Source organism: Neolamprologus brichardi, chromosome 18, assembly GCF_056152115.1.
Source record: "Neolamprologus brichardi isolate AB-2024 chromosome 18, ASM5615211v1, whole genome shotgun sequence".
Taxonomy (NCBI): Eukaryota; Metazoa; Chordata; class Actinopteri; order Cichliformes; family Cichlidae; genus Neolamprologus; species Neolamprologus brichardi.
The window spans coordinates 16,362,523-16,388,063 of NC_142121.1; the positions used below are offsets into that span (position 1 = coordinate 16,362,523).

The window sequence follows — 25,541 nt, forward strand, 5'->3', positions numbered from 1 at the left end:
TTTAAACAATGGGAATTCATATCAATGGGAACTCATATCAATTCAATTGGCAGTCCTGAGTTGAGGTAATAGTCATATTAGTTATGTAGTAATAGGTATGTAATAGTTATATATAATAGTATAATTGCTATTCGAAGAGCAAAATAAGGAAATAATTTTGAAAATGAGGAGTGGAATCACCATTTTAAATAAATCTTTGATTTTTGAAATAATTTACTAATTTTTAAAATGTATTTTAAAACAAAATTATGAACATTTCTTTTTTAAAAAGGTGATTTTTATAGAAAGTTTAATCAATAATCATTAATGGATTAGTAATTTATTTTGAAATATTTATTTATAAATATTTATTTTAAATTAAATTATTAAAGGTGAAGGAAAATCTTAACCTTGTTCAGGACATCTAAAATAAATTGAAATGCGCACAAACAATTTGACTTTGTGGGGTTTTATTTTCCTTTGCAAAGGTTTCAATCAATACAGAGTAATACAGAGTCAGAAAGGCTTTTGACCAAGAAGAAGTACAAACAGAAATACCCACTATGGTCACAGAGTACAATCAGAACATTTCGTACAAAAGATAACTTGTACAGTTGAGGATATTCTGTATTAAAAGAGTATATAGAGATTGTTGTAAATAAACATTGTGCAAGAGTCTTAAATCACACTTATTTGTTCATATTTTGCTACCCAGGAGAAAGACTGTCGTATAGTTTTATAAAGTAGTTTGGAGCAATACCTCTCTAGGCTCTGTGTAGCTCTTTCATTGCCTTGGAAATGAATGCATGGCCTTATATTGGCATTTTCGTGCACTTTCAATCCAGTTATTGTACCTGACTGCTTTCAGAATTATGTTTTTCATTTGTTTAAAACTTAACACTGACCTATGAATCAACTTAGCAAATCTGTATCTTTAGGCACTTTACTACAATGGCAGCATGTTGCAAAAGTACACAATTTGTTCCCATTTCTGAATCTATATTACAAAAACTAACAATACAACTGGACTGACATAAAATATATTTGCACCTAAATTGTTATTCTCAAGGAGCTATTAGCTGAAAACCAATAAGAACACAATACACACCATGCACGTTGCATGAAAAATAAAGGTCATGGTCCCGGTTCCGACGCCATTACCGCAAGCACTTTTGCAGTGTTGTGTTACATATTTTTACTTAAAGGTCAACAAGAGCCCATGTGAATTTAATGAAGAACTAGATGCATCTGATGCAGAGACATGAGTGGGGTGTTCACAGTTTTTTGTAAAATTCCATATTCTTGTGCCTTTTTTCAATCACTGTCTAAACTAATCAGAGTGTAACTAGTAAATGGGATTCCCAAGTGCAGCATCATCTTCAACACTACCATAGACATTGGTCTGTGGTAGTGTTGATACTTGAATAGCTCTACTCAGGACTGCAGACCAAAGCAAACATCACCTTAGGACCATGGCCTGTACCTATGACTCTGGTAATAGAGTTTGGTTGTCCTCAAAAGATATTCCATTAAAAATGGAATACACTGTGCACAACATGGGATCTGTCAATGTCTGGGATACACGTTACTGTTTCAGTTTAAGTATCATGCCATAGCTGATAGCAAATGTTAACATAAAAAGCTAGCTAGTAAGTGAGGATGAGCAGATTTAGGATTAAAGAAAGGTGAGATAGAGTCAACATTACATTGTTATAGTTTTTTTCTGTAACAGTTCCTCTCATTGAATTCACAGAGTTGGTTTCAGTTTCCTGTTTATACCACTGTTATGGCACAAATAATCAGAATCAACAGGGACAACTTCAGCTCTACAAAAAAATACTTGTAACAGGCACTTTTAGTTACTTTGTTGTGACTGCTGAAAAATGAAAAAAGGAACTGTACCAGTTCTCTTTTTAAGGAATGACAATAAAATCCACACCAAGACCTAATGCGTGCGAGCATCGGCAGAGAGCACTGCATTGTTCCTGACAACAAATAAAGGTACAATCCTGGTTTCAAATTCAATGTTTTGCAGGCTCAGACAGGCACATACTTTTCTGCCACTCCTTACTTCCTCATTCATTAGTTCCTCAGTTAGCACATGTTTTCTGTAGATCCACCACAGCACAGTGCAACAGTGCAACAGTCCTGGGTTTCAGGAGTTGCACAAATTGGACATACAAATTGGACTCTCTATAGAAAGCAGAGTCCAATTTGTATGTTTCCCTGAGAGTCTCCCCATTGACAAACAGTCTGAACACACACAAGCATATTTTATGTATGATCTACAACAGCTCTGAAACTCCAGAACACCCTAACTAACCCTAACATACATCTTTTTTTTTCTAGGAAAACAAAACCAAAGTCAAAAATAACAAAAACAACCAAGAGATGCTATAACAATAAATAAATGACAAAAAATGAACTGAACTGGAGATTTTAGTCTTAAAGCTGAAAGCTGAAGCTCTAGCATGTTCCAACTACACTTTTCACATGCAGTATATTCTAAATAAACGAAACTAAGACCAAAGGAAAACATAATAAAAAAAAAAGTAAAATAATTTTGAAAGAATAAATAACAATAAACATACAGAAATAAAATATTCTTTTTTTTTATAAACAATGAAAGTCTTGATTCACTTTCATATTTTTTAGCACCATGTTTTTAAAACTTACATAGTGGTACACACTCTTAATAATTTATAACAGCTGTTATTGACTAGTTACTAATTATTATACATTTTACTTTGCTGTAATTTAGTGATGATGTATCTGTCGCAACATTTTTTTCCACTGCATTCAGGCACTGTTCTAAACTTTTCCCAGAGAGAAATAAATGACTATACCTGATGATACATTACAGCAAATAAGGTTTTAGTAATTTAGATACGATTCATGCATGCCCAGTATAAACTGGGGTCCAGCACTGAACCCTGTTGAACCCCACAGGTAACCTTCAGTAAATCGAAATCAAAGTTAAAATAGTTAAATACTACAATATCAATTAGTACAGACATCTGTCATCAAAGTAACTGTTTACCTTTGTAAATGTTAGATAGCTAACATTTTTTGAATTTTTCTATTTTATTCCTAAATAAATGAAATAAATCTTGAATTTATTTACAAATGTACTAAAAAACACTTTACTGCTATGCAGAACTTTAGTTTAAAGTGTGCACAGACGATCTGAATATTAGTTCAGGTTGTGCTGAGTGCATGTGTCAAGTGTTCAAACTGACTGAAACAGACATTTGAGAGCTCACAAACACACAGTAGTTGTAATGTGACTTTTCATTTGGTAATGACACTAATTACTGTGAGTTTCATTTGGAAAAGCTTCATCAAGAGATGAATCACATTGACTGAACAGTGAACAGATTCACCTTTGCCTTTTCATTCAGATCACCCCATTGTTCTTTCTGGCACACGGGAAGAAGCTTCTGATGGTTTTCAGCCAGCCCTCTGTAAAAGAGAAACACAGCATCAGGTCAGATCGGAGTCCTGACCAAGACCAAGATCACGTGACTGCGTATAGTTAGTATGAAGGACAGAGGATAATAGACACTCACATTCAGAGCTGTTCTTCCTGTTTCCTGAAAACATCTTTGCTGAAAACAATTACTTTGTACTAAATATAGTTATTACTTAGGACTGTAGTTTTATTCTCTATGATTTCATCTCCAAAAAAAAAACCTCTTCCCACTTCTTGACTATTACTGGAGATTAATGCTTCAGTGGGAAATCTGCACAATTGCAACTGCAAACCATTCTGAAATGCTATGAGGTAACCCATTTTGTAACCTGATGTGCTCTTCCCTACAAATGTAACTGCCTGTTGCATCAACACAGCTCACAACTGCTGTCACTTTACACTTTTGTAGTTTACTACACAGGTTCTAAGATTCATGATAGCCTGCATCCTTCTGTCTCTCACACTGCTTTTCATTTCCTGTATAACTCATCAGTTCTTCAGAGTTTTTTTTATGTGAAGACAGACCTTCATAGACAACTTAGTAATATGCTTAAATGTGACTGTAGATGTTTCTTTGAAACAAAGCAAGTTAACACACTAAGACATCATCAGGATCTTACAAGCTCACATCCTCTAATACTGACCTTTGACCCAGAGTGCCACTACTTTCTGTTTCAGGGCCTTTCCATGCGTGTCATACATGGTGCATATGTAAACACCTCCATCTTCAGAGCGAGGACCTAACAAAGTTAGGCTGGCGTTTCCTGTCTTCCATGGATCTTTTCTCATCTCTGTGCGGTCTGTGTGAGTTGTGTCTGTACTTTTCTGATCCTTCTCATACACGACCTTTATTTCGTCTTCTTGGATATGTTTCCACTCCACTTTGGCGGTCTCCGTATTCCTCAGTTTTTTGGATATGAAGGGTAGCAGGACAGACTCTGCTCCCTCTGTCACATCAACAACTTTGAGCTGGCAGACTGAGGGAACAGAGCAGAACATGAGCTGTGCTAAACAGAAACTGTAAATCACATTAAAAACAAACATTTGAAGTATAGTTGAGACGAAAATCAGTGTTCAAATGTTTTTAAAAATCTGATTGAGGAATGGCTTGATGCATTTTCAATCATCCAGGAAAGTAAATCTCCAAAAGTTGATTCAAGTTGATTGTGGGAGAAACGTTTCGTCACTCATCCAAGTGACTTCTTCAGTCTCAGCTGACTGCAGGTTTACCCAAATCTTATAAACAGTACATTTGCATAATGACCATTGATCAACAACCACTGACCAAAAGCCACTGATCAATGGCCATGAGTACCATTCACAGAGAGTTGGGGAATGGCTGCAAGTCATGAGAATTTGCATGATTATGATTAAGGAACTGACCTCCCAGCCCATTGTTCCTTCAGTGGGCTGGTTTCAGTCATTATGCAAATGTACTGTTTATACGATTTGGGGAAACCTGCAGTCAGCTGAGACTGAAGAAGTCACTTGGATGAGTGACGAAACATTTCCCCCACAATATGCTACGTCCAAATGAACAGAATCAACTTTTGGAGACTGATTGAGGAATAATTGTCATTAAGTCAAGTTATTTTGTGTTCCACTATTCAGACAAAAGATAATTGAGAGGTTTCACAGAGGTATATAAAGAGGAAACTGCACAAGACATCAACACTAATTTAAAAACATTAGAAATGAGATGAGGCTACTTCTGGATATTCTCTCACTCACAAGGGGTTGCTTTTAATTTTTCATTTGGCAGGTTTGAGATGCCAGGAATATCCACACAGAGAACTCAGATAGCACAACAAGAATATACAAACTCCACTCAGGTGTTTCCACTCTACCCTAATTAGTCCTCATTGTATCTGTATGTATACATAGCTCCAGCATACCTTTTGTCTTTTGTCAGAGTTTCTGTATTGTCCTCCTCGGGTTTCTAATCCTTGTTTTGTTCATTGTTTTTTTTTTTTACCCTTGTGTTCTTTTGGACTTCTTTTGGCTTTTTGGATTTCAATGCTCTTTGAATTTGACTTTAATAAAGGTTACAATACCTTTCTTTTTGTTCTTTTGAAATGAGGTTTAAATCCTGCATTGGGGGTCTTCGTTGAGAGAAATGTGATTTAATGACACTGAGAGGTCAGTAGCTCTTTTCTGGTTGATTGCACACATGTTTTGGGTCTTTACGGGGAGCCTGATGGAGGAGAAGTGTTTGAGGCAACCTGGCTCTTTCGCTTCTCTGTTACCGTCTCAGCAACACTGTTTAATAAAACTGGTAAGTTGAACAGATGCAGGCTCCATCTTTCAAAAAAACATCTATTAGGAATCACTTATTTCCATGATGTACAGAGTTTAAGCCATAGTACATTTACTTTTGATAATTGATGTCCTTTTTATACAATTTTATGTGTATTGGGGTGTTTTCATGGTGTTTTATTGTTACTTTTCCAAAAGAAATGGTTTTAAATAAATCAAAATTAAATAAATAATTACATTCAATTCAATTCAATTCAATTTTATTTATATAGCGCCATGACATGACATGACAACTATAAAGGTAATAATATTTTACAATTCAGCAGCCAAGAAGAAGTGCAGAAAGCATAATTTCTGGCAGTCTTCCTATAAGTGTCACCACACACTGCTGCTGGACAGGCAGAAGGAACGCTGCTCAGGCTGATTCAGCTCTGCTGCCGAAGGACAGATACAGATACCACACATTTTTATAACACACCTGTCCAACAGAGACAGGTGTGTTATAGGTTTACTCTATCAAGTTATCAATAATAATTTTCCAAAAGTATTTCTGGGGAAAATAGAAAAAATTTTATCTTATTTTTTATATCCAGTCAGAACATGTAGTAGTTGTGTTATGGAACGGCTGTGTGCAGGCAGGAATGGTGGACCCAAAGTGCAGACGCTCGGAGGCACAATGTAAACTCAAAAACAGCTTTAATGCTGAACTCAAAAAGGTAACAAAACTGAGACTCAACAGACAGAACACACAGCATAGAAAACGGTAGATCACGACACAGACAAACTGAAACACAGGGCTTAAATACACAGAGGGAGCAATTAGGGAATGGGTAACAGGAGGGAAACACAGCTGGGGCAAATCAGGCCTAACGAAACAGGGGAAGCAAAACCAGATACATTAACATGGACCTTCAAAATAAAACAGGAAACAACACAGACTGAACTAAAGACACAGACTCACACGCAGGCACTGCAACAGAGGGAACTGAGACGTAAACCATAAGACAGAACACAGACAAATAAACCAAAGACTAGAAATGATAAATAATATAATAAACTCAAACCTCTGGGTCAACGACCCAGGCATCCTAACAAGTTGGGGCTTCTGTAGAAACTTTGCTCGGTGACATCAAATGTAAAACTGAAACTGTAAGCACCGTTCCTTTAGGAGCAGGCCAGGTATGCAGCATTTGTTACTATGGTGATCTATAAAGGGCCACCCACCCACTCACACACTACTACACCCACCTGCTGTTTTCTTCATCCTTTGATATACAAGACACATGAAAATACTAATGCCAATAGCCAGGACAAGCACCGGAACCAGGACCGCTGGGAGAACTTTGGGCCAGATTGGAGGAGGAGGAGGACGCTCTGTAATGAACACAAACACAACCTGAACATGATGCTGAATGTTTTGAAGAATTCATTTATAATTAATATAAATTAATTGTTAATAACAATGCTAATTGAAATGAATTTTAGTATGACCTCTCCTTCAAATGGATTTAAGATTTTTAAATCTTATTTTGATTGTTTTTATAATGATTTCTGCTGATGAAATCACAGTTATATGTTGGTTTATGCTTTTTAAACAGAAGTCTGACTTTGGCTGTGTTCACACTGCAGGCGAAACCGCATCAAATTCGACTTTTCTGACCCCATGCGATCCATGTCTGATCATGGTATGACAGTTTGAACAACAAAAATTCGATATTTTCAAATCTGATCTGGGTCACTTTCATATGTGGTACTGAATCCGATACATATCTGATGTTTTAGAAAGTGACTGCTGTTTGAATGGCCATGTCGCATTAAATCCGCCTTTTACATCACTGACAGAAGACAGACGCCAATTATCTGCGCCTGGCAAGACATCATGATCGCTTCCTGGCCATCCAGTGTAGCTGTTAGTGAAACTGTTGGGAAGACAACGTTGGAGAAAAGTGAACATTTTATTTGTATTGTATAATCTGCAGATTCTGACAGAAATCTGCAACTATCCTTTGAAGCACCGCTCCTCTCTAAAACAGCAATAAGGATAATTATTAGGCCATATGTAAATAACAAAATAACTTTATTACTTAAAGCAAAATTGGGAAACGTAAAGTCCGAAACAAGTCTTTATATGAAGTGCCATCAGTCAAACAATACTGTTTGGTCTGGGTCTAAACAGAGCACATTGTGTGTGACGTCTTCTTTTGCGCTTTGAGGGCCGTGAATGGTTCACACTAGAGCGTGTTTGCTGTCGCATTTTATTTGTAGTGTGAACAACCAGACAAAAAAATCAGATTTGATCAAAAAATTGGAATTGAGCATTAAGACCTGCATTGTGAACGTAGCCTTTGATCTTCTCTGGTTATGTTGACCGTTCCTGAAAGCCTTTCATCTTTGTAATGTTGGATGGCCACTTTTCTCTCTGGTCACTCTCTAAGGGGAATCTACGGCACTGACCTTTGACCTTTAGTTGCACTTCAGTTTGGTTCTGTTTTTGTCCATGCTTGCGTACGGTGCAGGTGTAGATTCCGCTGTCAGAGAATGTAGGTTTTCTCAGAGTGAGGCTGAGGTCTCCGGTCTTCAGGGCGTCCTTTTGAATGGATGTTCTGTCGACGTATTGTTTATTTTGCTCTGTAGGATCATCACCTTCCTCTGTGCGAACATGGATGATTGAAGGATTCAGGTCATCGCGTCCCCACACAACTACACCCTCTTCAGCTGGAACGGGAAGCTGGCAGAGCAGAACGACAGACTCCTCCCCCTCATACACCTCGACTCCTGAGACATACTGGGAAACTGAGGACACAGAAAAAGGTTAAATCAATCTGAGTTCCATACTAAACAAACAATGTGAGCCGGTGTAGAGTTATCTGTAGCTCAATTGTGCATACACATGAAAAGAAAGTCCAGCTTTCCTGTTTCTATTCTGAAATTTAAGAAACTACAAAACGAAAACGGTAGTGGGTGAACTTCTGTCCTGAGTTCCTGAGGCTAAAAAACAGACTGGAGATTAGTTTCTGAAAGCAGATCTGAGTTTTGTCATAGTTAGGGGTGGATCAGGTGACACTGACTCATTCCTTAGTTATGAGGTCAGGCTGCTGGAGGCTTCCCATGATGCATTTTTTCTCCTTTCCCATTATTTTAATTCCCTGTGCATTTATACACCACTACAGGATGTCATTACCCTTGTCTTTTCTCTCCCTTTTTTGTTGTTGTTTTTCCTCCTTCACACAGTCACCAAGTGCTGGTCATAGGGGATCATCTGACTGTTGAGGTTTTGATTCTAATACTGTAGGTTCTTTACAATATTAAGCTCCTTGACGTGACTGTTGTTCTGAACTAGTGCTATATAAATAGGACAGAATTTAAATGAATTATCTTAATGTTTAAAAAACAAGTGGAAAAGTAGATACAGCCGAACTGAACCAGAATTGCAAAACTAGATTACAAAACTAAGACAGAACCTATAGAAATAAGCTAGAAAATATCTACTAAAAACAAAACTGAAAAAACATAACAATATACTAACTATGAATCAAGCAGGAATTAGTCAACAACAAACAGAACTCTTAGGTCCATAACTCAAAGATGGAGGACCATGACAATGTCACTTATTCAATATAACTATAGTATAAATCCTCAGAGGTATACACACTGTGTGAAAACTCTGTCAGCACATGTAAAAACATGCAGGGGGAGCACAGGTGTGTAAATCGAGTAAAATAAGGAAATTTCCTGCCTCAGAGCCGCAGCATGACATGACAGTAACTACTATTAGTCAATATACAGCGATTCTCTGATGTTCATGCATTTTCTTTTGTGACCTTTAGATGAACAGAAATGTTAGTTATTGATTATTAATATAAATACAATTAATTTAATAAACATTAATAAACTAATGCTATGCTTTATACTGACATATAGAGAACACAGTCTGTCCAGGACCAAGTCTTCTGCCTAATATCATAATGTTCCACATGCATTGTAATTTAATGAAATATATTTTCAAGTAGCCTAATAAATGTGTCACTGCATGCACATCATCATCATCTGTCAAGTAAGAGAAGCAAAGTACAATTCAGTAGGCCAGGTTTCAACAGCATTGATGCTTATTGATGACCTGGGGTCGCCAGTTTCACAACGGCAGGGGAAACCCAGTACAAAATGCATGCACGCAGTCAAGCAGTGGACTGGCAGGGTTTTAATAGGCTACCGACTTTAATAAATACCCAGTATGACACTGCACAATACCAGTACATTGGCATGTGCGTATTTACCCAAATGACCCAGTTACTGTGTAATGCGGATGCGTGCGATGCAGATCATGTTTTGTTCTTCTGCACTCTGCGCCAGTAAACAACCCATATTTGAACGCAGAGGAGTCCTGCTTCCACCTGAGCTATCAGTTATATCTGTGTTGATATCTCTGTGAAAATTTGAATTTTCTGAATTTAAATATTTACCCAACTGTAAGTGAGGGAGAGGGATGACAGAGAGACAGAGAGGTTTTGAGGAAAGAATGAAAAACGTAAGAAAACACGCACACGGGAGAGAGCCGGAAGCAGCGATTAAGAACTGATACAGATGCTCACACAGACGACTTCATGTTCTTAACTTCATACTGGCATTTTAACAAGTTATATCTGAGTAATCTTAAATTGTTACTGTGGTGAAATAACTTGAACTGGACGTGAAGAATCGCCACACTCGGTGCGTGTGTGCGCCAAGTGAGTATTTCAACTGTTGACTGATCAAACTGACAGAAACAGAAAGAGGAATAAAGGTGATGTTACCGAGCAGAAGGGAGACAAGCAGCACGGTTATCCTCATCCTCCTGGACGACTCCAGTTTAATCTGACAGACCGAAGAACCAGATTAAAGTGACCGAGAGGAAGAAAACAGATGAACAGACCTCCCTCACCTTGCACTAGTTCGCCCTTCCCACAATGAATCCACCTTTACTTTCGGATGGAACCGGAAGTCTGATGCTTTCACAATACAATACATTTTTTAAATTATGTATTAAGTAATTTCACTAAAGAATGTTCTGGGCTTTTATAAAGCCAGTGAATTCACCGCATCATTATATTTGACCGATTCTTAGTATTGTTATTCTAACTGTTTGATGTTTAGTAAAGACGCTGGATTCGTGATTCTTTGTAAGCATTTACTGTAACTGAGGAGACATTGCATGCAAACAGCATGACTCAGGGCTGTCTTAGACATTTTTACTGGCGCATGCGCAGTGCACTATTCGCTTCGAACAGGTATGGGAAACCCCCGTTTTACAATAACACTGGTGAGATGTTCTTTCTTTAGCTAGGACTGTATAAATGACTAACAACATCTTCAGCATAATGCATTAACAATAGATTCTAGTTTATAGCATTATAGCTTGAAAATAATCATTCACTTCAAACCTGAAACTCTTTCACTGGTAAGAACATAATCAGCATTTCACTTTGTCATCATCAAGTTACATGTAGTTTCCATGAATAGCAATAGCATTTTTAAACAGTCCATCTTCTACGCCCTAGTGTTCATATGTGAAGTTTTGGCTTGCAAACTCTCCCCAGATCATCTAATGTAAGAACTGCCAGCCAGCTGACAGGACTGTTCAGCCATCTACAAGCCTTTTTTGTACACCATCTGGAAGTTGTACCTTTGCAGTCTCAGCATCATACGCTGCAGTCTGGCTGGAGCTGACTGTATGGGCTTGTTTAGGATTGTGACTTATGGCTGATGATCAGTTTAGATTTGGAGCTGTGACGTTTTCTAATGTGTGGGCATCTCATTAATTGCTTTGGTCTTCACTGGATCAGGCTTTAAGCCTTTGCCTGTGAAAACATGTCCAACATAACAGACTTCTTTGAGTAGGATTTGCACTTTAGGGGTTTAAGTCCCAGTTTGACTTCCCTCGCACGGTTGAGTACCATTCTGAGATTCTGTTAATGCTCTTTCATATCTCTTCCACCAGTGATTATGTCGTCAACGATGACAGCACAGGGGTATCCAGCAAAGATCTGCTCTACTGCACTCTGGAACACCTCACTGGCTGAGTTGATTCCATACGGCATTCTGAGAAAGCAGAATCTGCCAAATGGAGAGTTGAAAGTTGTGAGCATGGATGACTTGAAGTCAAGCGTTATCTGCCAAGACGAGCATTTCACATCCAGGACAGAAAAGACTGTGAAGTTAGGCATTTGTGCGCCCACTGCCTCTATGGTACGCATAGGGTGATGCAGGCATTTCAGAGCTTTATTTAAATCTCTTTGATCAATGCAATCTAATGTCATCTGAATTTTAGAGTAGAGGTTGTACAGCTTGATCCACTACAAAGAATTGCAGAGGGTATTCCTTGCCTCCAGAGTGACACGAGCGTTTAGCTGTGCCAGCTGTGCCAGCTGTTTGATTTCCTTACCTCCATATGCCTCCAGTTTGGTTTTCTGTGATGGCAGGAGTTTTCCATCTTGTTTCAGTTGTACAAAAAGAACGGCTGGAATGTCATTACATTTAGCGCCGCTCTATTGGTTTTCTATTAATATGCACAGCGGTGAATATGTCATTCCTATACAGAAAACAGGGATTCACAGAGTCTACATTGACCCCATTCACAAAGAACATTTCCTCATCACTGCTGGGCGCTTGCATCTCAACACTGTTTACAGATCTCTTTTTGAATCCCCTTGTTTGTGATGACTTGCAGCATTTCTGGAAGTGATGCCATTTTTTGCATTTATGACATTACTGCCATATGCTGGGCATTTATCTCTTTTTGCCATGTGGCTTCCTCCACAGTTGTTACAGTTAGTTATTGCATGTGCAGCACTCTGTTCAGATTGTGTTGAATGCTATTCCTTTCCTTACACAGTTTCCGGGTCTACACTAACCATACATTTACTTACATACAGAAATACATCTTTATCGTATGTATTTCTCCTCTTTGTTATTTATTCCTGCACAGCTGGCTTGGATCACCCATAATTTCGTTGCACATGTACAATGACAATAAAAGTCTATTCTATTCTATTCTACATTTAACATTTAAATATGAATAAACGTATACTGATATGGAGTCAGTTCATTAAAAGTCACTTATTTTCTCCTTCATAGTTTCAGTCGAGTGTTTAACGGTGGGTTAAAAGTTGCCTCTTTCAGTTCCGTGATCACACTTACAGAAAACAGGGTCACAATGACACAGATGTGTTATTAGGAGTCATTCTTTATTCCCACTACACTTCATAAACACTTTTTCTTTCCAGTTTTATACTGAACACTGAAATGTCTGCATTTGTTGAAACCATGACTCATTCAACCAGTAGAGGCTTGATTTTAACATTTACTGAGCAGCAACCTTCAAAATATATGCTGGGTGTTCACAGTAGAATTAAAGTTATATTGGTGGTACTGGATTCAGCTGCAGGTTGTGCTGTGCAAACACTGACCTTCTGTGAATGTTTTTATAGTCAAAGTTTTTTATATCTACTATTTATTGTGTTATTGTGTTCTCCTCATTCTCCCAAATAATTGATAAGTACTGAAAAAACCGTGAGAGTGACACAACAGTTTCTTGTTTGAAGCTGATGGTCAGTTGAGTTCTTCCGCTGTGGAGTTTCCCATCTTCTTCTTCCTGGTCCTGTGTGTGTGTGGGTTCCCTCAAGATACTCAGTCTTTCTCCCCCAGTCCAAAGACATGTATATAATGATAACTGCATGAATGGCGAAGAAGAAAAAAGAAAAGAAGAAGAAGAAGAAAATGGCAGCTGACAAACCGTATCCATGCAAACGCTACACATATGCAGGTGTAAACATAGCAAGTTACAGAAACAACAGAAGTAAGATCCAAAGTGTGAGTAACACTGTTTGTGTGGACTGAATAACGTCACCACACCATGAATATGAAACTGAGCCGAGCAACAACTTCTGCACCTCATTTCTGCTTTTCAGATCTTCACATCTGTTTTAGGAACCCATCATCACACTGAGCCACTTCAGTGCACATCATCACTGAACACATTGTGATGTTTTTTAAACCCACCTGAACCAAAGAACCTGGTTTGTTATGTTCAGAAAAAGAGATCCTGTCAATTAAGACAGAGGCAGACAGTGAAAGTAACAGACTGACACTGGACCAACTACAGCAAAATGAAAGCAAACACTGAAAAAAGGAGCAATGAGGAGAATCAGAAGTGGCGAGGACGTTGATTTTAGTGGCTTTAAAAACAAAGGGTGTTAGCAGTCGTTACCAGTGATTTTGTGGTTCTGTGGTTCCACCTCTGCTGCTTCCATGAATAGCAGAGCGGGTTTGTGGCTTTCTCTTGTGTTGATGTTGTTCTGTAAGTGGGCCATGACTATCAGGTTCAGAGCTAACGGGTGATAGTCATTCATGCTTTTTACTGCTGCACTCATCGTACATGTCTTAAGGCACACTGGCACCAAAGCCTGGGAGAGTGAAATGTTATCTGAGTTTATGAGCACACTCTCTTATATTATTCTGGCCTGCTGCTTCATGGGGGCTGCTGCACTTCAGTGGCCTCGTCTTCACACCCTCCAAAGCTATTAGCCTGCTATTTGTTGTATTTAGTGTGAAAATAAGATCCTTTTAATTTAATTCATTCGAACAAACAGATTTCACACTTTTGTGTTATGAGTTTCACGAAGTCCTCCAAATTTGGTGTTTCAAGTAAATGTGTACCACTGTGGACAGTAGAGGGCAGCAGAGTGCCTACCATGGGACTGCAATAATGATATGACTGTATAAGCTTGCCTTTCAGACGCCACCTCTCTAGGGACATCTCAGGCCCTCTAAGGTATGGAGGCCTATCTCCCCCACCACTTTCCCTACCAGTGGTAGACACCCTCAGACATCGGTGCGTTGGTGGTTCTTTGTGTCTGGGGATGGGCGTCCGGGTACCCACTGGCTCACTCCTTGGTGGCTGCTTGTCGGGGCCTGGAGCATGGAGCTCGCTCGGGCCACTTCGTGGGTGGGGTGCCCTCGGCCTCTCGGCCTGGGGCTCGGTCACTCTGGCACAGCTGGCTGCCGGCGGAGCTCACAGGCACGTCACTGCAACCCCCCTGGCTTCTGCTCCGTGGCTGCCGAGTGACCCCTCATCTGGGGCTCTCCTCAGCTCTTTCTGGGATAGTGGCGCGGCTGCCCCCACTGTTGGTCTTCCTTGGTCTCTTGTGTTCTGAGGGTCTCTGGATGTCTGGAGTCTTGATCTCCTCCATACCTGCTTCATGCCCTGGAGGACGGGGCTGTGGCTCCTCACACCCTCTAGCAGATCATTACATGAAGGAACCTTTTACATACAAGCGCGCTCATGCTCACAGGTGTACACACGGGTGCTCACACACACAAACTACACCCTTTTTGGCTCCTACCTCAAAGCGCACTGTGCGCTGTCGATCTTACGTGCTGCATAATAATGTTTAATATTTAGTTTTTACTGTTATATTCCGATAGATCATCGTGATGTTGTTTATTATGTTGCTCTTTTTTCTTTCTTCTGCTTGTTTTCTCTTTTTTCTTTCTCAACAGGTGATCCAGGTGATTGATATATGTATTTTTTTGTCTGCTTATTTTCTCTTTATCCCCGTCCCTCTTCCCCGCTGTTTTTCTTTCCCTTTCTTTTCCCCAGTCAAATCTGTCCCGTATTTAACAAGTGAAAATAAAATAAAATAAACAATAAAAGGTGAATCAAATAGACCATTACAGCAAGGCTGGGATGGTCCATTTGGTAAAGTAAATCCGTTGGGCATCTTTCTTCGCCTTTAATTCTGATGGCAAAAGAGCCAAACGGGACAGGCAAAAAAAAAAAAAAAAAAAAAAAAAAAAAAAGGTTGCCTTTCTGACCAAACTGATCAGCTGATTGGCAGCACGTTTCATCTACTCATTATTTCTCCTTTTTTAAGGGACCTTAATCGTTTTTCATATCCACTGTTATATGTGCACTGAACTGTTTCCAATATGCTGGATTATAGTCTCTATTAGGTATGTCCTTATGAAGTTATATTGGTTATTCATTTTATCTATTTATTTTAATTTTTTGACTTATTGTCATGACAGGTTATTGTCATGCACGTGAGTAGATGGACAAAGTTTGCTGACCTCAGCTGGCCAGTGGCTTCAAACCCAGGACTTTCTTGCTGTGAGGCAATGGTGCTAACCACACACCATTGTTAAGGCCTGTGAGCTGGTTGTAACAGTGCAAAGAGAAAATATTCAGTCAATGATCATGAGTAGAACAAAATGCAGATTTAGGGCAGAGACATGGACACAAGCTTCAAAACAAACAGTTTTGGAGGAAATCGCAATATTTACTTTGTATTTGTATTTCTGTAATACCTTTAATCCCAGTGCTGCAGAAAACCTAAAATGAGAGGGTTCTGCACCCTTGTTGAGAGGTGACTGGGAGGTCTTAAACTCTCTGCTCAAAGCTGTTCGCTCCCAAAGAGGATGATACTGGTGTAAGAATACTGGACATTTCTTTAAATTAGTGCTAAACTCAACACAACTCATTGAAACATGTTATGTTTTATCTGCACGACAATGTCGTTTTGTGACTTTTCTGTAGTTTTGTGTTCCTGGTTTTGGAAGAATACAAAAGTTTCTAAAACAGATGGACGGCTTCTGTAAAATATTTTTTCATTTGTGATCGACTAATTAACTTTTTGTTCTTTTTGTTCTTTTTTATTTTTATTTTCAATTAATTATTTAATAAGAACCTTAATTCTGAAACTTGGTGGGAGACGTTTAGGAGACCTAAAAGAAAATGGATTTCTTCCAAAACCACAAAATTACAGGTTATCGTTGCTAACATCCTTTATTTTTACAGCAACTACAATACATGTCCCCAGCACTATTTACTCTCCTTATTTTGACAGTTAAAGACATCAAAAAGTATCACCATCTGTAGTCTTGTTAGTCTGTTCAGTGATGTTCTCTGCAATCTCGCTTTATGGAAAACTGAATTAAGCCGATGACCTGAACCAAAGCATTTGTTTTTTCCTTTTTTAAATTGATATTTCTGTAAATATTTGCTTTTATTTGCTGTGGATGACCCCGTGTCAGTCTGTTAGTCTCACTGTCCACCTGTGTTTTTATACTCTGTATAGAACAAATACAGATGCGCAGGGTCACCTGATGCTGTCTGACTGTTACCCAGCTTTTTAATGTTAAAGAGGGATCACAGAGTGAGTATATGATATCCTGATGTGGTTTAAAAACGCTGCAGTGTGTTTTTGAAGGTTCAGTGTTGATGGTGTTGAAGTGACTATGAGTGAGTGCGGTCAAAACAGATGACGATCTGAAAAGCAGAAGTGAGGATGAGGAGCCCGTCCTCAGGTCAGCTGCTTTTTTTGGCTTTTCCAGTAGAAACGTGAGATTGAGGAATTCAGAGACTGAGCTATGGGAAAGTTGGGGAGCACTCAGAAAAACTAGTCAATCTGAATGAGGATTTTCATTTTCTTTCTTTTCTTTTTTTAATCATCTTTCTATTTCTTTTCTTGTTCTTTCTTCCCATTTACCCTTTTCTTACTCAAGTAAAGGTAATATGTATCACTAATAGATGGTTTATCACCTGTTTGTCTGACATAAGACATTGTTCTGATTGGATATTATTCCTATTGGTCATGTGATCTATCACAGTTGATTTAAGATGGTACTGCCCTGTGCTTCATGATGGCTGCAGCCCCTGGATTTTGACAAACCTTATTACTGATGAAGAGTAGGTGTGCTCGAAATGTCTGAGAAGATGCAATAAATAAGGAAACTGGAGTTCTGCAGTGAGTGAACTGTTATTTCTTTTCTATTCCCACAAACTTAACGACCCGTTTCAGCCACAAATATGATACTTTATGGAAAAAAAGATTAAATAACAATTCAGTTTGATTTATATGACAACAATACTCTTCTCAAGGTGTTTTCATGGTAAGGTAAAGACTCTACAGCACACAGTGATAAGCCAATCTCCTTTTAACAGCACTCCTTTTAAAGTGGGGAAGAAGAACTTTGAGCAGAAGTTTAACAGCACGAGACTCAAACGATCATCTAGGGGGTGAAAGAGAATCTAGAAAGTTGCATTTGCTTCCTGGTAGTCAGATATCGGTGGAATCTGTGTCTCCAGATGCACTGTAGAAATGAGCAGCTGTGTCACAACTTTATTAAATGCTGCCTGTAAATGTTAAACTGGGGAACCAAATGTCAGATTCACACAGCCTCCTCCAGCAAATGTTGAAATGTGTCTGAAAACCATTTAAAGTGACAACATCATGAAGCTGGTTAAGATTCTGCAGAACAAGTCAGCCTCCTTTCAGGAAATATGAAACAAATGCACGTTTACGTAAAAGGGTTAGTTTTTAAACCCTGAAAGAGAAAGTATTCCTAAATCCTAAATGATGACCCCTTATAAATATTAAAGGGTTTGAATTTATGAATTAATGAGATATATTTTCATGTATTGAAACTTTACATTCATATAATGTCTTTATACTACATACTGACACAGGTGATCATAAATACAATAACCATACAGTATGAACTTCAGTTTCTTGTAAAGCATTTAAAGTCTTGTAAAGTTAAAAGTTGTGATGGACTCAAAGCATTTAAAGGTCTGTTGTCTTCTCCTCACAGATGTTCACGGATGGCAGCAGAAAATCTTTTTGTGTTTCAGTGTAAAAAAGTGTTTATGTGCTAAAGAAATAAATATTAAAAATAACACATAATGCAGTTTGTTTTTCTCAGAGGTTATTAAAGCAGTGATGAGTGAGCCTGTTGTTTTACCCACACTGAGGTCACACAGGAAGCTGTGTTAGTGTGGTGCTGATTTCTGATGCTGCAGATATTTGAAGCTTTAAACTGCACTCAGAGGTGACGTGAACGGGTTTCCTGACAGTTTCTGAGCTCTGACAGTGAAACAGAAGCATGGAGCTCAACCTAAGGACCTTCATCTTCTTCATTGGTAACTATTTTGTGAACATGACTGATGTTATCTGCTCACAGAAAATAAAAGGTTAGCTTCAGTGTGGGTGCGGTTTTAGAGCCTCAGCAAATAAACGTGAGCAGAGCTCTTACTGAGGGAATCGTGTTGGTGCTTCATCGAGGACAGACACAGAAATGGACTTAAAAAGCTTTATGTGATGGGTTCTCGATGATATCAAGTTATATGCTTGTGATTAGTTCCAGGTAAAAAGATAATTGATTAGAATGAGGTAGTGCGGTTCAGCCTTCAGCTAAACTTACTCGTGTTTATTGCTGAAACAATATGGTGGACGGGTTGAGTTTCATACCTGTACCCTCACACAACCTGCTCGCATTCACACATGTAGCAGAGGAGCGGCGTCTTCATGAACACACGGAGGGCTGACGCTAAATAATGTTCTGTGTTCTGCTGTGTGTCCCACACAGACGCCAGGGTTATACAGAACATTAGTTTATGATTACCATCATTATACGATATATGGTTTTATCTACATTACATAGATGCAAGAAGGAAATTCTCATATCTGTTAATGTGCATGTTAGCTGAAGCTGAAGCACTCAAGGCCAAAATAATTAAAATCTTTAAAAGAGAAACATGGTGCAAAGTAAGCACAAACCTTCAAAATGAATTAAATAGCTTTATGTGAGTGCATCCAGATAAATTATAATGAAAAACATTGCACATTGACTAAAAGTGAACGAAAGCTTCAACAATACCAATACTTTGTGTTTGTGGCTGACCTGCACCCAAACGAGCTGCTCACTCTTCGACATCTTTTCAATCCTCTCCTGTTTATCCTCCTGTTGGACTTTCTTTCTCTTACCGAGAGAGCCTGTCTTTATTTCCACCAAAGAGTTTAAGCTCATTGAAATTTAGGAACAACAATCTATAAGCAAGGCTGGTATGTTTGCATTAAGTGACTGCTTGACTGCTTGACACATAATGCTCAGATATGTAACAGAGTTTTGAGGGGATACATGTCTTCTCTCTGCATTTTGGAAATGAATGTGTGGTTTGTGATGGTTTATTTCTCTTAGGGGTTTTGTGTAAAAGATAAGTTAGTGTTTATCTGGTCTGCTCATTGATATTCTAAAATAAAGCTTCAAAGAGAAAGATTTTATTCCAAATTTAAAAAAAAAAAAACAGTCAGTGGATTTAAATGCTTCCTGGAACAGTATCTCTTCTACAGTTGTTTTACAGTTTTGGTGGGCATTGGTGTTGACCTCAGCTCTGTCTGAAATGAGCCATGTTACTTCCTCTTCTTTTAAGATTACGTGTTCATTTTCTGGTTAGTTGCTCCTTGTAAGCAGAAGCTTTGTGTGCCTGAGACGACCACAGTGGATAACCACTCTCTGAAATTTTGAGTTGTTGTATTATTGACTAATTTTAATACAAGGGAAACTGCTGAAGCTTAACAATTAATTTGCTTATGTTTTAAGGAATAAAACATTTTTTGGTTAAAGTATAATAATGCATTTGATGCTGACTTCTTTCTTTTACTTTTTCTTTTATTTGTTCTTTTTTGCTTGTCCTCTCCGGCAGCGTAGCGATCAGAATTGTTGTCTGAAGGTTAAACAAAATGTCCAAGTGGAGCATTATTGCTTTTGCTATACTAGTCCACTTGATATGCGTACTTTATTAGACTTTTACAAACATTTTTTTTTATTTTGAGTTATTACAGCCCGAATAGACAATACCGGGAAAAGGAAAGAAGAGAGAAAGAGAAGAAGAGGAATAGAGAGAGAGAGAGAGAGAGAGAAAGAGAGAGAGAGAGAGAGAAACACTGATAAAAAAAGCAAGCAAAAAAAACAAAACAGCAGGGAAACCACAGAGACAACCAACATATGCATACGTAGCAGTAAATAATAAATATTAAATGTTACTAAGCAGCACACAGTATAAATGACACATGACATGTTTAGAGGCAGCAGCCGACCGAGATACTGTGCATTTGTAAGTACCTGTTTAGACAGCTGCGTGAATACTTGTGCAAATGTGCAAATCTGTGTGTGTGCTAATAAGGTTTCTCCAAGTATTTAATGGTAGGTGTGGGAAGCCCCAGCCCTGCTCCCCAGGACATAAAGCAGGCACGGAGGAGACCCAGACCCCAGACTTCCATAGGTCCCCCAGAGCACAAGAGCCCCAGGAGGACCTGGAAGGGGGTCACCAATAGTGCAGAAACTACAGGGGGCCCGCAACAACCCTGCAGGCTCTGCAGGCAGCCGGCTATGCCCTAGCAGACTAAACCCCGGGCTGGCTCCTAAAGTCTGCATGCCAAATATCCTAACAAGATACTAACCCCAAGTTGCTCTCTGATGCATCCGTCGGAGTATGAATGTGTGTGAATGTTAGCTAGAAAGCATTTAAAGCATAGAACAAAATGCTTGTGTGAATGTGGCAGGTTGCATAAAGCACTTTGAGTGCTCAGTTAGAGTAGACTTTATGTAAGAATCAGTCCATCTACCAAATCAGTCCGAGGTGGGTGGGGGCACAGGCAACTAGCAGGTAGTGTGGTGGGGGTAAATAGGCCTGACAACAACTACTATAACAAGAGAGAGATTGATCTAATGGGGCAGCAGAGGCTGTATCAAGACTAATATGGTCCAACAAAGGATTTTAATTTTGATGGTTGATAGTGGGAGATTTCTCCAGTGTTTCACATCATCTTCTATTGTTCTCTGGACTGGAAGGAGAATAAATCTGACAGCCTGGGGGAAATGATAACACAGATGAATGCGATGCTTCCCACTTCTAAAGGATAGCGCTGTCCTCCTGAGACATTTAAGGAACTGAGAGAACCTTTAACATGGAGCACTGATACTGAGGTCACAGAGAGGAGGAAATAAAAGTCCCAGTAAATCCCTAGATGTGCTAACAGGGAAGTGGGGAAGCTGAAGTTGTTTATCTGCTCAGTGTGGAGTTAAATCTTCATTAAGACATCATGAAAACTTCATCTGTCTCTCTGCTACTCGGTGAGTCAAACACAGAGCTTCTATCTTAGTCATTTATTAATTAATTCAGTATAGATCCAGCACATATGAATAATGGAAAACACATAATTTCAGAGACAGATTAAAGTCTCCTTGAGATTAGTTGAACTTCTCTCTCATACTATCTGTTTGAGTTTGAGGGTCACTCTGTCTCTAAAACACAGAAATATGTTTGTTTTTAGTTAATACTGCTTTGAAAAACATCTAACATTCACTATAACTTTAAGAGGCACATTTTATCTTCTATTTCCTACATTTCTGTTACTGTTATACTGTTGCCTCACAGCAAGAAGGTCATGCATTTGAATCAGCCATTTGACGGGGTCTTTCTGTGTGGAGTCTGTATGTTCTCCATGTTTTGTGGGTTCTCTCCGAGTACTCCAGATTGTCCCACCATCAAAGGGCATGCATGGGGTTAACTGGTGATTCTAAATTGCCTGTATAGGCTGGTATAGGCTCCAGCACTCCCACAACCCTGAAATGGATAAGTCGATTAGAATGAATAGATGGATAAAATTTTCCAGCACCTAGTGACATGGTGATGTCATCAATTAGGCTGCTGTGTTAAGTCATACTTTACCTGACTCACATGTTATAGGAAGGTGAAAGAAACGACTTTGTTGTTGGAATATATAAAGTTGTGTTTGTATTTGTTTTAGTTGTATTTGTATGAGCAAAATTATGTAAGAATTCAGTTAAGTATTAAACCGAAGTTAGACGAAAGACAGTTTTTGTTAAGACAAATGTTGTAACTTTGGTCATTACAGTCACAAGGAAAGATGTAAGGGCTGAAAAAAATGAAGTGAAAGTTTGGCCTTAAGGAAAAAAACAGAAAACATGTGAATCGAACCAAACCTTGCTATGTTAAGGTAATAATAAAATAATATTAGTAGATGGGAATCCAAACTTTATTTTAGTCTAAATTTTAATTCTAATAAATATTCTCAGCTTAAGTCAGTTAAGGTGAACATGAAAATAAAGATTTGCTCTGTTTTCTGTTCCTACTTTGTAGAGGGTGACTTTGCCTCTAAACAGAAATTGTGTACAGTCAGCGGTTAAAGTGAGATACAGCAGGTGGGAAAACCCCAAAATCAGTTAAAATGTCTTAGTGTGCAGAAAAGAATCATAACTTACAATAATTTCTATTGCGAATTGCGGTAGATTTTATAAATGTACAGGCTGTGATCAGCTGACCTGCTGCTGCTCTGAGGTTTACTGCTCTTTGTGGATTTACACAACTAAATTTATCAAGATGAAAGCAGATGTTTCCTGAGGAGTTCTTGTGAAATTATTACTAAATGTCAATACAGTTCAATAAAATCTAATGTAGACAGCTCCAAAACACAAGAATCAAGGTGCTTTACATTGTAAGATGAAGATTCTTCAATTATACTGAGAAAACATCAGATGACCGTCTATGAGCAAGTGTGGGGAAGGAGACGGGACCAAAGACATGCTGTAGTAGTAATAACTAATGAATAAATAAACGAGGGGAAAAAAGATGACTCGAGAAGAAAACCTCACCATGATCGTTGGGGTTTTCTCTGTCAGTAGGTGACTGTTTTGGTATTATATAAATAAAATGTAACTGAATTGAATAGTCATCCCACAGCTGTATTATTACCCACAGCAATTTTAATAACTACTAAAATTTACTTAGACTCCTCTCTCTCTGACCTTTGACCTTTATTGACTGTCTTCATGTTGCAGGTGTGTGTGTGCTGCTGCTGTCTGCACTGACTGTTTCTGCAGGTGAGTTTATGGAAGTGAAATTATTCACTCGACCAATAATACAAATACATTTAGTCCGTCTGTGTTTCTGTCTGTCCTCCAGTCTCTCTGTATGTCAGCCCAAACCATCAGCAGTTCTTCAAAGGAGACCGTTATGTCTCCCTGAGTTGTGTCGATGATGGTCAGACAGCTGATGGATGGAGAGTAAAGAGGACCAGAGGAGTATCCACTGAGGGCTGTAATACAGCTGCAGACTTTAGAAGGTTTAATAATTCCTTCTGTGTTCTGGATCTCTCCGTCTCATCTGGTGGAAGTTTCTGGTGTGAAAATTTATCTGGACAGAAGAGCGATGAAGTCTCCATCGCTGTTTCAGGTACAGAAAGCGATCTGTTCCCATCTGTCTTGCTGTCACTGTATGACTCTGCTTTGTGGACCTCTGTCTCTAAATGACTCTGTTTGTCTTGCTGGTCAGAAAAACAGTTGATCCTGGAGATCCCGGCACTTCCAGTGAACACAGGAAGTAATGTCACTCTGCTCTGCAAACCCAGAAACGGTTCAGCAAAAAAATCGTATTTCTTCAGAGATAAAGTCAAACTTGGACATGGACCTGAAGGAGAACTGATTCTCCATAATGTGCAGCAGTCTGATGAAGGGCTCTACTCATGTTCTACTCTTATTCATCAGTCTCCTCAAAGCAGGCTGAAGGTCAAAGGTCAGAGCAGCGACATCACTCCTGCTGTAAAGATATGAGTCGGGGGCAAAAAAAATCTAAAACTAATCCCTCTCTCTCTTTACTCCAGGAAGTGAGAAACTTAAAATAAGAAAAGCATTCATTCACAAGCATAAACTAAACTGCTGACCTGATAATAAACTGAACCATCTTCATCATATCTCCTGCAGAGCCTCCTCCTCCCCCTCACACAACCATAATGTACACTCCTTCACCTTCACCCTCACCCTCGCCCTCTGGTAATACTGAGCCTTCGGCCTCTTCCTCTCTTCGTCCTCGTTCACCCTCTGTGTCTGTACTAAGACTCTTCTGCCACCTGCTGGTTTTCTGTCCATACTTCATCTCTACCATCCTGCTGCTGTTGATCTGCTGCAGCAGGAAGTGAGGTACACTCTCTTATCTTATTTCAACACATACGCCAATCACCCACTTCAGTTCAACATCCTGATTTCTTAACTCTGCCCACAGGTAACAAACATGATGTATCCATGGAGACGACCGAGGAAGAGGATTGAAGCTGCAATATTTTCAGTGTTTCAGTGATTTCTTTTTGAATCTGTTGCATTGATGTGTGTGGGGTTTTTTAAGGGTCATGATTACACTAAAAAAATCAAACATTTGTGAAATATGAAAATACTGGGCTAATATAAGTGTATTTATGTTTGTTAAATGATTTATAATTATTGGTTGTATTTGTATTAAAGGAAATTCAGATCAGCACATCTTTTTTTAAACACCTGCCATATGAAACACTTGTAGTTTAAAGAATCATGATCTGATTGCTTTGTTGTGCAAAACACATTCACTTTTCCGAGAGAAGCACTATGGACTCTCTGTAGGCTCCTTTTATTAATATTTTTATTGTATTTATTGATTATTTTTATGTTATCTGTGTGGATATTATGCTGGAGCAGACAGGAGGAGGAGGCCATGTTGGCAAAAGATAGAAGGAAAAAGAGGAACAGACAAAAAAAAGGGACAGAAAGAAAGAGAAAAGAAGTGGGGTGGGGGATGAAACAAGCAGACATGCTGGTCTCCAATTGCTGCATCTGTAGCAAAGCACACTTATACGCAGTGCCTGAAAGAGAAAACAGGGAGAGCCAGAGAAGAAAGAACCAGGAGACTCCGGCCATCCGGAGTCCCCCATGAGTGCTGAAAACCCAAGGCCACACATCGCTATCACAACTGTGCCTCCACCCCAGCAGGGGGAGATGGAGGCACCAGACAGAGCTCCCACAGCCAAGAGCAGGAGAGGCAGGGCAGTGATGACCAACGAGGAGCAACAGAACACAGGTAAACTGTTAATTTGGTGATAAATTCAGCTTTTATAGTTCAGAAACAGTGCTCATACATTATATTATATGACTACTGTTTTGAACTGTGAATGTTAAATACACTATTTTTATA

General features: G+C 38.9%; 2 protein-coding genes across 2 annotated transcripts; one reads left to right on the plus strand and one right to left on the minus strand.

The window, feature by feature from the left end:
- Nucleotides 1–447: 447 nt before the first annotated feature.
- Nucleotides 448–10,643, minus strand: LOC102778610 (uncharacterized). The gene is made up of 5 exons (XM_006792198.3): nt 10,498–10,643; nt 8,162–8,500; nt 6,956–7,081; nt 4,096–4,428; nt 448–3,441 (listed from the first exon to the last, which is right to left on the minus strand). Exons 1-5 carry the CDS (start codon nt 10,532–10,534, stop codon nt 3,377–3,379), a joined length of 900 nt encoding a protein of 299 aa, XP_006792261.1. The 5' UTR covers nt 10,535–10,643; the 3' UTR covers nt 448–3,376.
- Nucleotides 10,644–21,574: 10,931 nt separating this feature from the next.
- On the plus strand, nt 21,575–24,841 carry LOC102778416 (uncharacterized). The gene is made up of 6 exons (XM_087831562.1): nt 21,575–21,655; nt 23,384–23,425; nt 23,508–23,777; nt 23,877–24,116; nt 24,305–24,520; nt 24,603–24,841. Exons 1-5 carry the CDS (start codon nt 21,625–21,627, stop codon nt 24,517–24,519), a joined length of 798 nt encoding a protein of 265 aa, XP_087687688.1. The 5' UTR covers nt 21,575–21,624; the 3' UTR covers nt 24,520; nt 24,603–24,841.
- Nucleotides 24,842–25,541: the final 700 nt, after the last annotated feature.